Below are 12889 nucleotides of genomic sequence, written 5' to 3' on the forward strand. Positions count from 1 at the left end.
AGCGTTCTTCTCCACAACCTTTAAAAACTGGTTTGGTTGCTGTGATCTCTGAAGACCCAGAGCAGAGTTTTGTTGGCCCAGCTTGGCACCATTGCAGCCCTACTGATTGCAGTGGAATTGGTGTTGTCAGGGGGCACAAAGCGGGAGGCTGTGTATTACCAGCTACTTCAGGACTTCAGCATTTAACACGTGCATGTTTGTCTTTGTTGTTTCATGTCCTTCCACAGTGCTTTCTGCATTAAGTCTAGTTTCCAGAGACACTTAATCCAGCTGTGTAACCAGCCCTTTTCCCTAAGTGAAGGGACAGTTTTAACCCTTTAGATCCAACTTAAGCATAAGTAAGAGGGTTTAGGTACTGCAAAAGCATTTTAGTAATCGGTGCTCGGGTTTACGACCCTAAGAAAGTAGAATTTTGTGATGTTGGCCTGTGTTTTACCATGAGGTGGTTCTTCACATGACTCAGAAAAAGGTAAAAGCAAAGAAATTAAGTATTGGCAACATCCTGTGTAATCAGATAGTTGAAATACAAATATTTACAGAGAAAAAGGGGACAGAATGCAATAGGAAACATGAGTGTTTTAAGTGATTTTTTATGATTTTTTTATGTTTGTTTTTTTTAAAAATAGTATCAAGGCTTGGCTGGAAGAAGCACTGATGAAGTATTGCAGCTTTATGCTGCTCATGGCCAACAGATGAAATTGCAGAGGAGTTCTCTTGTAACCCAGCTGCATGGAGCAATAAAGGTAAAGGCATTTAGATGTAACATAGAAATAATCAATGCCCTAAACATTTACATGCTTATCAAATATAGTAAACCACAGAAAATGGTGTGATATGAACCTGATCTGTGGCTTTATAGTATTCACAACAGAGCTTACAGTGAGGTGTAACAGATTTCATACTGGTTTTGCTGTTACAGGTTGCAAACTGAACTGAGAGGCTGGTAAAAGTGGATGCTCCTGAGCTCCAGGATCTTACATATAGGGTGCTATTCGTACCTGATATAGATATTTTTGTAATCAAAACTTTACAGTTCCCCATTTGACTGTCATACAGCCATCCCTAAAAATAGTAATTGTGATGTACTTTAACCAGGTAGGCAAATCATTTTAAAGAGCATTTGAGTGCTCCACTGATTACTGAGTTCTCTGGCAGATCTCACAAGAAGAGTAGTTTGCTGTATGCTTACTCAGGTTTTAATTTTGCATCAGAGAGTCTGAAACTGTTCTCGTGCCAATACCATAATATTTGCCTTTGTTGAAGTACTTATTTGTGAAGTTACTAGGTAGAGTAGTGAGTTCCTTCTAGGGATGCTACCAAATGTCAGCTTTTCTCAGGGCAGCACTGAATGCCTACATAAAATGACTGGCAAGTATCTCAGGAAAAAATCTGGTTATTAACAGATTGAAGGATGCAGTTTCACTGTAGCATTGTTGGACTAGGTCCCTTCCAATGGAACTATACTGTTTTACTCTAATAACAGTTCTGATTTGTAAACTTTGTGGTGGTATTTTACATTTTTGGTTAGCTAGAATGGCAGAACTGCTTGTGATGCAATACCAGTGGATTGAAGTAGTAAACTATCAGATGTCAATGAATACTAGGAGGGAGCAAAGCTCTCTAAATAAAAGTCTAGACGAACACTCATCCTATACCCATAATAACAAAAAAATACTCCTTCCCATTTCTCCACTGTGTGGCTTTTGAAAATGAGAAATGCAATGATTTTGTCCCTTTAGTTTAGATTGTCTTTTTATCATTGAAATTAATTAATTAATTCAAGGTTAGCACCACAATTAGAAAAAATAAAATGTTACAGAATATGTAACGCTTTGTAACACAGGCTGATGATGAAATACCACAAGGTTTCTGTGACATAAGGTATAGTTAAGTTCACCTTAGAGATGGCTTTACATGTCCATTTCAGGACTTGGATATCAAGAATTTTACTAACCCTAAAATCAGGTCAATTTGTTTTTATTTAGGTGGACTTGTAAGTGAATATAGGCTGATCATATAAACATTTATAAGTCTTATCATGTGTCTTACTTCCATAATACAAATACTTTTCTAACATCAGTTTCTGATATTTTCAAAATATATCTGTTCTCATAAGAAGACATAGAGCTAGCCTCTACAAGAAATGCCTTGAGTGAATCCTAGCAAATACCTTCTGATCGAAGTGTGGAAAATGAGAGTAGTAAGGGATATATGGATCACAACTTTTCGTTGCTAATTCTGGATATGACTTAAAAGTGGACAGAGCCCACACATGCTCACTCACACTTATTTTTGTGTGATGAAATAACAAAGCTACTTGGTTATACCTGAGGCTGTGTTACAGTCAAAATAGGTATGATAAAAGTATAAGGATCCATGAAGTATTGGTGAAACTTTGAGGAAATTGCATTGCTAAATGTTTTTCAGGATCCTTCTCTAAACATACTGAAATATATACTCCTGATGGCTTCCTTCCATCAAGAAGAAGGTTCTTCCTGCCTGTGGTGTCTCACCATAATAATTTGTGTTGTTATATTGATTCTTCTTAACTGCTGGTTGTGTTTTTATAACGTATTTTTCTCCTTGCTGAGAAGAGGCTTAAGCAAGACCTGAAGAGTCTTCATTCATTTGCTCTTGAACTTTCAAAAGACTTCCAACGTCAAAGCAAGACTTGTCTTTACCAAGTTCTGGTAGCAGTCCAGGGGATGCAGCTGCAGAATGAAGCAATGCAAAGTAAGGTTCATTGCACTTAGATTTCAAACATGTAATATCAACCATGTAATTGTTCAATGTTACTAACATTAAAAAGTTGAGTTTGATTTTTGAGTAATGTGTCAGTGAAACTGCAGCACTTGTTTGACATTAAATCATCAAGGAGTTCTGAAGCATTAGGAGAATCTGCAGAGGTTATGACTGATAATTTGGATTTTTGTCTTTTGTGTGGATTACAGCTGCTATTAGACTGCTGCTGAGTTGGCTCTGCTGTAACATTTTTAAACTGAAGTTCTCAGGCTTGTTATCTTGCGTATTTTAGAAGAGCTGAATAAAGAATGCATTTCTTTATGAAGCTGAAAATTGTCAGCTTTTGACTGTACCAGGCAAGGACTTGGCTGATTTTAGAGTTTTATGAAAATACTGCCTGAAATTAGGATAGACTTGATTTTTAATATTTCTGTGTATTTATCAAAAAAACCCCAACAAAACAAAACTAAAAAACAGCTTCAAAATAAAAAAACAGTTGCATCTGCTGGACTGTAGATACTAACAGCACATGGATTGCTGTTTTGGAATTCAGGTACTTCCTTGTTCATGTATACATAGGAAGGAGAGCCAGTGCACTGGTGCACTCTGCCCTCTTCACTGAGGATTAAGTGCATTGATCCTACACCTGGATCCCATAGTGTGGATTTCTGCACCTGCTTTTAGTATCCTTGGTTCTGGTGAAGCTCGCACCAGGCCTGAGAATTAAATGACACATGCAATGCTTAAATTGTTGGACGTGGAGCAGCCTGGTGAGGTACAACAAATGTACAAATTTGCAATCTGAGACCCTTTGTGATGCTCTGATACCCATGTGTTGCCATTTAAAAGGAACATTTTCTTTCCTTGAGATATTTCATTTTGGGACTGATTTGGTTCCGATGGGACTCCTCATGTCAATAGCACTCTTGGGTGGGTGTTTACATAACTTATTTCTGTATGTTAAGTACTAAGTTATAATTAAAATTTGATTACTGTGTTATTCCTGTAGAGAAAATGCTCCATCAAAGAAAAAATCCCCAAAGCTGAAAATCAACTTTATCTAAAAAGTAAACTTTTCTCTCATTGAAGCAGGTGGCTAAATGAACAGCTATGAGATTGAATTTGGCACTTGAGCTATTATGCTGTAAATAAATAGTAAGTATTCCTTTGGAGGCCTGGCAAAATTGCATTGACTGTTCTCAATTTGCACTTCCTGTTGCATTCTTCTTTGAAATCATAAGGAGGAGAAGCTTCCTTAACTATAACAAAATAGCATGTTGGTACTTTGGTGGATGACTTTTGTTTTGAATTTGGCTGGTTACCAGTTCTCTGTCAAGTGTTTCAGATGGAGATTCTATTGTTAAGGTTAAATATGACCGTTGGAATTGCTGTCCTTAAATTACATGTAATCTTTTGTAGACAGAAAGCCCTAAGTATATATTCTGGAGACAGTATATATTACCAGTTTAATCTTAGAATAGAGATTGAAAACAAGGGAGAAAAATACAGAAGAAGCATTTGAGTAGGTAAATTTCAAGGTTGTAGTTGACATGCAAAAACTATAAAACTTTCTTATAATAACTGAGTAGTCCTTTGCTTAGAAATATTTATTCACAATCTGAAGGCCAGGCTACTGCCACCTTTCCCACTGGAATTTAAGCAGTAGCAATTCATAAGAGAAAGAAGTGCTTATTATTCTTCTGTTATAGGCCTGTTTCCCTCATGGATAAAGCTGCTATCATTTTTGCTAAAAATATTGGCCACCAAACTGCAAATGATACAACTGAGACAGTAATTCAGCAGATTTTTGAAAAGGTAGGAATTCATAAAAATTTAAGATTAGTTTTCAGATTATTTCACCATGCAGATATTATCAGAAAGAGGAAATTTGCAGTTCTGAGACACTTCCTCTCTGGGCTGGAGAAGATTAAAAAAGGAGCTTTCCCATTTTGTCCATGTTGGTAGCATGGACATGTAAGTCCAATTTTGTTAGCACCTATGTGCTTTGCTGTTGCTGGAGAAAGCTGAGTTCTGCACTGTGCTAATTACTTGTATTGGTAGAATGTGAACTACAATCATCTTTTATCTCCAGCTCCACAGGTGATTTTCACCAGCTCAGCTGCCTTTTCAGAGCATTTCCCTTAGCCTGGAGTAGGGAAGCAGGAGAGGGACCTTGGATCCAGCTACAGAAATATTGTAGCAAAGAATAATCCATAGAATGGTTTGGAAGAGATCTTGAAAGGTCATCTATTTTCATTTCCCCTGCAGCAATTAGGGACATCTTCAACTAGATCAGGTTCTCAGAGGCCCACCTAACCTGACCTCGAATGTTTCCAGGGATGGGGAATCCACCACCTCTCTGCACAACCTGTCCCAGTGTTTCACCACCCACATTGTAAAAACCCTTTCTTATAGCTAATGCAAATCGACCCTCTTCTAGTTTAAAACCATTAACCTTTGACCTATTACAACAGGCCATGCTAAAAATAATGTTACAGTGTGGAATATAAAATACAGCTGAATTCAAAAGAAATTTTGGTATTAAGTCTATCGCATCATAGCTACAATATGTCCTAGAAGACATGATCAGGTTAATCCCTTTTTTAAAATGGACTCTAGACTGGCAGGAAACATTAAAAACCCCAGGGAATGATAGGAACACATCCATATCTCAGATGTGCTGTGTCTGTGCTAGGTTATGCAACTCCTGTTTGTCATGTCCTTGTTATGGACCTTTCTGCTATGTTCGTGTAACTCTTTGTGAAACCACATGCAGAATAGATCTGGGAGCTTATCCAGGACAGAATTTGCTCAGAAGGAAGGATTGCTTTTAGACCTTTGTGTGACTGAGGAAACAGTTGCATGAGCACAGCAGAATGTCCAGTGCAGCACTTAAAGAGAGGGAATAAAAAACTCTGGGACTGTCAATTAAATGAAAGACTGTAAAGGTTACAGTCCTGAATATGCTTGCAAGACATCACAACTGTTAGAGAGATGTTCTTGTAATTGGTAACATTTAAACAGAAAAGTTGCTGGCATTCCCAGCTCCCAGAAAATTTCTATATAGATCAATGAAATGGGCAAAGGATGGGGAAAAAGGGATGTCTGTAATGGCTGCGTTCATGTGGTGACTACTTCTCTTGCCTCATGAAGAGTGTGTTATTAGTATTTGAAAACAGATGTACCCAATGTCTGTCCCTAGGTTAAGGATGAAAATGTAACTCCTGTATAGCTTGCATCTGATGCCAAGCAGAAAACTAGGAAAATGTTAAATGAGTGTTTTTATTTGTAACTGCATAACTCTACTTTCATAAAAAAATAGAAGTTCAGAAATAATTTATGCATTAGGAAACTTTGTTTCTTTTAGTACTGGAATGGTGGAAGAGTACCTTCAACATCTATTGCTTTACCTTACTGCTTATTTAAGAGACTTAAAGTGTGTGAATGCATATATGTAAATGAAGATACTTATTGTGGAGATTACTTAAATAATCAGTGGAATCTAATCTTGTGTTTTAAAATTTACAGTATGTTTAGGGATCAGTGACTGTAAGTGGCCCTTTTGAAAATTTATGATAGTACATTTGTGTGAGGGTCTCCAAACCAAAGCATGTTAGTGTTACTCCACATGCTGGATGCGAGAGAAGGGTTTTTCATAGTGAAAGTCCTAGACATTGATTCCCCAGCTGTTAACATCATGCTTCCCCTGCATGCATGCACTTGTGGAGGAACACTGTGAGTTGGAGGTGAACTACATGGGTATTAAAAAAAATAATAATCTGAGAAATCTCTAGTGTATACAAATGTTCCCTGAAATTATCTGATTTTTAGTACCAGAAAGATTAAATTGTATGTGTGACCATGCTGAGATACGAAGGTTGTTCCTTGTTCTGCAAGGTAGCACACTCTGAGGCTGGTGACCATCCTGCTAATTCAGCTCTCAGACCCTGGTTTTGACTGCTTGATACTCTGCATCTCCAAACTTCTCACTAATTGCTGGGGATACTGATTTCCTACTGGAGTTCCTAAAAGCTTGCTCTTTACACAAGTTTACAGTCACATGTCTTCTGGGCTGTATGTTTCTTTTAGGCCTGCTGACTGTTAATGTAATTGGGCTGAAATAAAACCATTTGTGAAATTAGAAGGCTTTTGTAATGACCCGTAAAAGTCTTCTCAGTTTGGTGAAAGAGACTACCTAGGCTTCAAATGATCCATCTTTCCTATGAATTCCTCATGGAGTAATGGACCTATCTTAAAGGGGAGCCTTACAACTGTTGTAAAGGATCAGTAGCACTGTAAGTGAGGCTGAGGATAACTGACAGGTTAACTTCTTGTAAAGTTAGCCCACATGAGTTTAATAGGTGTAAATGTGGTATGAGCCTTGCAAGTGGCAGCCCCATGTAGCAGCAGGCTGCTTCAAGTGTAGGTTTCAGGCTTTGCTGGCAGGTAACATCACTAACTAAACTGACACATTTGAACTGCCTGTAAATATCTTACGTTACTGACTGCTTTTCAAGACTTCATGTGTGCTTGTGGTAATTATTTGTAGCTTCACATAGCAAGAACCATGATGGAATTTTACATAGCTGTCTAGTAAATCAGAAGCTAACCCTTCTAACTGAAATTTGGTAAAAGTTGAGAAGGTTTGTGCTTATATTTCATGAGGTGCTACTGGACAATTACTTTTGGAAAGTCATGGAGTTTATATCTCTGAAAATGCTTTCTTGTAGTGTTTCAGATAAAAGCTTTTGATCTTGAGCAGTCTCTACAAGAACTGACAGAGAGATATGAGAAAGAAAAGCAGAAGAGGAAGGCTTTACATAACAGCTTAATTGTAAGTGTGTTTAATAACAGAACACTGGCTTATTTTGTTGAAATTCCTCCCATATTTTCCTCACCAATATAAGTGAAGAATATACTTCACATGGATATATCACTTGTCCCAGCTGTCTATACATGATGTATTTATTTGCTGAGGCACATTTGTCTTACAATAAACCCCCTTCCTTTCTTTTTATATAAGATTTTCCAAATGCACTCATGTGACCTATTGCCCTAATGAGTATTATCCATTTTGGGTAGTGGACAAAAGTTGAGTTTCTTCATCCTCTTCTCTAAATTTGCAGCTTCTGAAATTGGTTTAAAATTCTTAAAATTATTAACTTTTATTTTGCAAAATAAATATTAACTTTTATTTTTCCAAATCTCTAATCTCTAGCTTTTCAGCCATTAGTGATGGATCATTTGGGCTTAATTTTTTCCTATTTGTACTTTAAATTAACTTTTCTTCCTATCCTTACAAATGACTAGTTTTGGGTTTCCAGATTCAGGATCTGATTTTTAGAAACACAAGCCTCCTTCAAACAAATTTTTTTCAAGTTTTTCTACCTGGGACAATGAATTTCTTTGTTAAAAAGTACTTACCTTCTAAATTTTGCCTTGTGTTGCAGTTTACTGAAAGGGTATTCTCCAGCACATTGGGGTGTTAATACCAGTGGTCAATAGTCCTCACAGGCAAGCTATGTTCGGTCATAAAAAATGAGAACTGATCGCTAACAAAATGGAAGAGATAAGTCTAAAATGGTCTAGAGTGAAAAATCAGGTACTGGCTTTTTAATCATGTAGGAACACAGTAGAGAGGAAAATATACAACATATTTTATATTCCACATCTTCCTCGGGACTGGTGGAAGAGAAATGGAGTGTATAATGTTGTCTGTTGAGTTAGTACAGGTATTATTGAGCTGCAAAAGCTCAAGTAAGGAGGAAGGAAAAAAAAGAAGGGAAGGGAAAAATGGCTCAGAGGGTTTTTTTTTTGTCTATGTGAGGTGGAGAGGGATATACAGTGCCAGTGCTCTGAAGAGCTCATACTTCCTCAAGTACTTTCTCCTACCTTACTAATACAAATTATATTGATTATATTTTTCTCCCCAGAGTCTAGGTCTATGATGTGGTAAACACTGGCTTTCTTAAAGATGTTCATATCTGTTTGACAATTTCAGTGTATTTATCCTCTCCAGTAACTTGTGTTAAATACAGATTAATATTCTTATCCCAGGAACTGAGAGGAAATATCAGAGTCCATTGCAGGATTCGACCGTTGCTACCTTTTGATGATGCTGCTGGACATTCGCTATCACAAGACAGGTAATCTCTTCTGGTTGTGTTAGATCCTATCTGACTCATAATTCAAATACAGAGAATACATTAGTTATGTTTATGTGAGAACAACTTTGTCCTTGATTTTTCTGGTTTTATGTATGTAGGGAGACAATTGCTGTTTTCATTCTCCTGCTAAATTGGCTCTAGCCATTCATCCCCCTGCCTAAAAGTATGCCCATCTCAATAGAAAGCCATAGTTGTTCTGCCAAGCCAGGATTATCCTTGGCTTGGCAGAAGTAACACAGCTGCAATCAGTTTAGAGTGTATTCACTATCCTATACAAATTCTGGGATGCAGTAATGTGAGAGCTGCCAAAAGTCGTGGGTAGAGAAACACTCAGCATTACAATTGTTTTGTAATGCTATAGAACACAGTGGCTGTCACCACAAACATTGGTGATTCCATTTCAGTCTAATTTGGCTCTGCATCCCTAATTTATAAAATGTTTACTGTAACTGATGTGTCAAAACATTCCAAGATCCAAAAGGAGAAGAGGGATTAGATGCAAGTATCTGCTTAACAGGCTGAATTCTCCATAGATGACTAACATGAAAGAAAGTAGAGATTGAAATGTATACAAAGAAAGAAAGAAGGGGAAAACTAGGTGGGTGGCTAGAAACTGGTAACGTTATCATTACCTTTATCACTAAATAGCTGATTTGGGGCTTTTTTTTTACTGCCTGGTAATTCTAAAAGAGTACATTCAGTGTTTTAATGTTTATGAATTTTTGGCAAATCTTACATAAAAAAGGATTGTTTTAATTAAAACAGTGTCAAAAATAACAGACAAGATATTTCAGAAGCCAGGAGTTGAAACTTGCATTAACCTGTGCTTGGTATACCTGGGAAGGAACCCACTCACTTTTTTGTTGCAGTATGAAATAGAACAATCAGGTACTGACTTGCAGTGTAAAACAGGATGGACTGGGCCAAACAAACAATTGTCAAGGGTAACTTTTCTTAATGGATCAAAAAAATAATTTAAATAAAACTGTCTGTAAAACTATGGATTGATTCTCCAAAAACTTGCACACGTAAATAGATTTATACCCTTCAGTTATCCCAGTCAGTGTTTGGACTAATCATGGATTCAAAATCAGGACAAATACCTGAAAGGAAGGTGATTTTCACTTTAATTTTCTAAAGTGAAAGCCTCTTGTTATGAGCTCATTCAACAATCTCAAAATAATAGAATGGCTTGCATGTGCATTCATCTTAATTTGGTTTGTTCTAAATGTCTTTTCTAAAAGCAGATTATTTTGCTTGATTGCACTTTAATTTGTTCTTTATTCAAAATGAACTGCAGTGTTAGTGTGTACATAGGGTACAATAATAGTGGCAATTCTGAAAGGTACTATTCAGACAGTGTGCAGTTAACAGACACTTCAAACAAAGTGGAACACTTACGGTTTGAAAGGTGCCTCTTTTTCCCCTATTGATGTTTTTTTCTTCCCTTACAGGCAAAGAAACTTTTCAGAAAAAGCGGCATATGCAGCTGATGATGTGAGTATTTGATGGTGGAATTCAACAGCACATTCATTGATACTAGAAGAGGAAACAAGAGGGGCAGGAGAATCATGAGTTTGAAAAAAACCAAAACAACAGGCTCATCTGGTACTCAGATTTGATTGCTCATGGGTGCAATAGCAGGTGGTTTGTGCCATTTTCATCCTGACTCTTTGTAGAGGTAATAGCTTGGAGATTCTGCTGGGGCAGCTGTCCTCTGACTGGAGGTTGAATATTTGCAACAGTCAAACTGCTGCTGACTTCCTGCTGTCAGTCCCTTTGAGCCACTTGTATGTGCTGTAGCTATTTCTAAAAATATGTCAGACCTTTTTCAAATTTTACTATTGCAACACAGCTAATGCATTAGGACAGAAATCTGATACCTCATGAGCCACAGCAGCCTATGTGGTGCTGCAGTCAAGCATATTAAAGTATTCTGGCTTAGATCCATTGGAGGAAGAATGGTCATTGAGGTTGCAAATCCAAATGACATTCCAGCATTAATTGAGGCCATTTACCAAGATATAAAATTTTAAAAGGTGCAGCAGTGTGAGCTAAGGTCAAAGTATCAACTTGGGTTTTAATTTCATAGCTGCCATGGTTCTTACTTGGCTGCTCACTGTTACTTACATGGTGATGAGCCAAATTTTCTTTTATAGTGTAGTGCATAAAATAATGCTGAAGTGACCTACAGTATGTTATGCATTTAAATCTCCCAAATTATAGTTTCATTAGGCAGATCTCTCTTGCATTATATGGATAATTATATATACATCCATATCTATGTCTATATGTGTGCCACTAGGGAACTAATGGAGCTCATAAAGAGATGAAGACAGAGTGAATATGTCAGGAGATAAAAAACAGGGATCTGTAATGGTAGACATAGGATTCTGGATATCCTGGCACATTTATTGTACTATAAAATATTGCAGCCATTTCTGACCCATTAAATTTTATTGCATAAGGAGGAAGTTAGGCAATGTTTAGGTTTTAGATTATTTCATATAGATATCTGATTTATTACACTATTGATATGTTATACCAGCAAGGCAGTATCTGCTTACTTACTTGCCAATTTATGAGTTTTAGTTTGTATGAAAGAGTGACCTTTAATATGTTAATCTTATGAAATATTTCAGGAATATAAATATAAGCATGGGCTTGATTGAGAAATGAAATTTGCAAAATACTGTTTTGGAAAACATAACATAGACTTCAAATGTTTTATTGGTTTGCCTTGACATTTATTTAGTTAAAATACTTCCCAGTTTTGATCAAACACCTGAAGTCTTTTTGTTAGTTTCTTAACCTGAATTTATCTTTAAGAAGAAAAAAAAACGTTGCAAGAATCCTTCTTACAAAAAGCAGTCGATTTAGACGAATCTTACAAAAGTGAAGGAAAACAATGTTTATTGCCTGTTAGCTTTGCGGTTAACAACTGAAGCTGTTATGCTTGTGGTTCGGATAAATGTGCAATTTTCAGATTAAAATATCAGGCTTGACTTGTTATTGAGCTTTTAGTTGTGACACAGTCAATTATTGTATTTCTGGAAACAAGTTAACCATTTCCCAGACAATGATTTAAAGGAAATTTTAGATCAAGGTGAAGGAACACTGTAAGTGGTAGAGATGTTGAGTTTATTAGTTTTGCTTTTTAGGTCATGACTGTCTCTCCAGATTTTTTTCCTGAAAATACTTTTGTGTGTAGCATAACCAGGAAGTTATTTGCCATGATTGTGTTAGAAAGCAGAGCCACATTTGAGAACCAGATCCATGGAGGCTACATGACTTACATTTAGTGAGTGGGGTTTTTTTTGTTTTGTTTTGTTTATTTGTTTAGAAATTCATATCATTCTTAAGACATATGGTCTTTTCCAACATATTGTTTATCCTGTCTAGAGAAATATTCTGATTTTAAGTCTAAAAAAGCCTTAAGATTTTACTAGATGTACAGAATAGTATTGCATTTCAGTTTTTGAGTTGAAGATTTTTGAAGTTTTCTTTTTGCTGTCTTGTGTATGCTCAGCTTCTCAACATAACATTAACAACTGTCTGAAGCTTGCTGTGCAATAACTGTGGAGAGTGAGTATACACCACACGTCAGGTTGAACAGCTCCACACAGATTAGGAAACTGAACAGTGCTGGTATTGTCACTACCTGAGGAAATGAGCGGATGAGGAGGTCCTGAATGCACGGACTCTTTCTGGTGGTGACAGCCCTAGGGGGAATGAGTGCAATCTGAAATACAGGAAATTCAGCCTAAACATGAGAAGAAGCTGTGAGGGTAGTCAAACACTGGCACAGGCTGCCCAGAGAGGGTCTGGATCTCCATCTTGAGAGATCTTCAAAACCTGACTGGATGTGGTCATTACAAATGCTCATATGAAACTTCTGCCTATTAACAGTCAATTCCTTTGTTTCTGTGTTATGCAAATAGAGGTTTTTTTCTCTTATTTCTCACTTTCACTTAGAGAAA

At 36.8% G+C, this 12889-nt stretch overlaps 1 protein-coding gene across 5 annotated transcripts in view; it reads left to right on the forward strand.

The window, feature by feature from the left end:
- The window catches only part of KIF25 (kinesin family member 25), a 41186-nt gene that overhangs the window by 4341 nt on the left and 23956 nt on the right, over positions 1 to 12889 (forward strand). For all 5 annotated transcript variants that reach the window (XM_088053219.1, XM_088053220.1, XM_088053221.1 and 2 more), the window contains 5 exons: positions 627 to 743; positions 2595 to 2733; positions 7473 to 7576; positions 8800 to 8888; positions 10364 to 10406. In XM_088053219.1, the coding sequence (XP_087909345.1) occupies positions 627 to 743; positions 2595 to 2733; positions 7473 to 7576; positions 8800 to 8888; positions 10364 to 10406 (492 nt within the window). The remainder of the gene's footprint in view (positions 1 to 626; positions 744 to 2594; positions 2734 to 7472; positions 7577 to 8799; positions 8889 to 10363; positions 10407 to 12889) is intronic.

The sequence above is a fragment of the Pseudopodoces humilis genome, chromosome 3 (assembly GCF_049639895.1).
Source record: "Pseudopodoces humilis isolate 2021_Gansu_Grassland_sample_001 chromosome 3, ASM4963989v1, whole genome shotgun sequence".
In the NCBI taxonomy this organism is placed as follows: Eukaryota; Metazoa; Chordata; class Aves; order Passeriformes; family Paridae; genus Pseudopodoces; species Pseudopodoces humilis.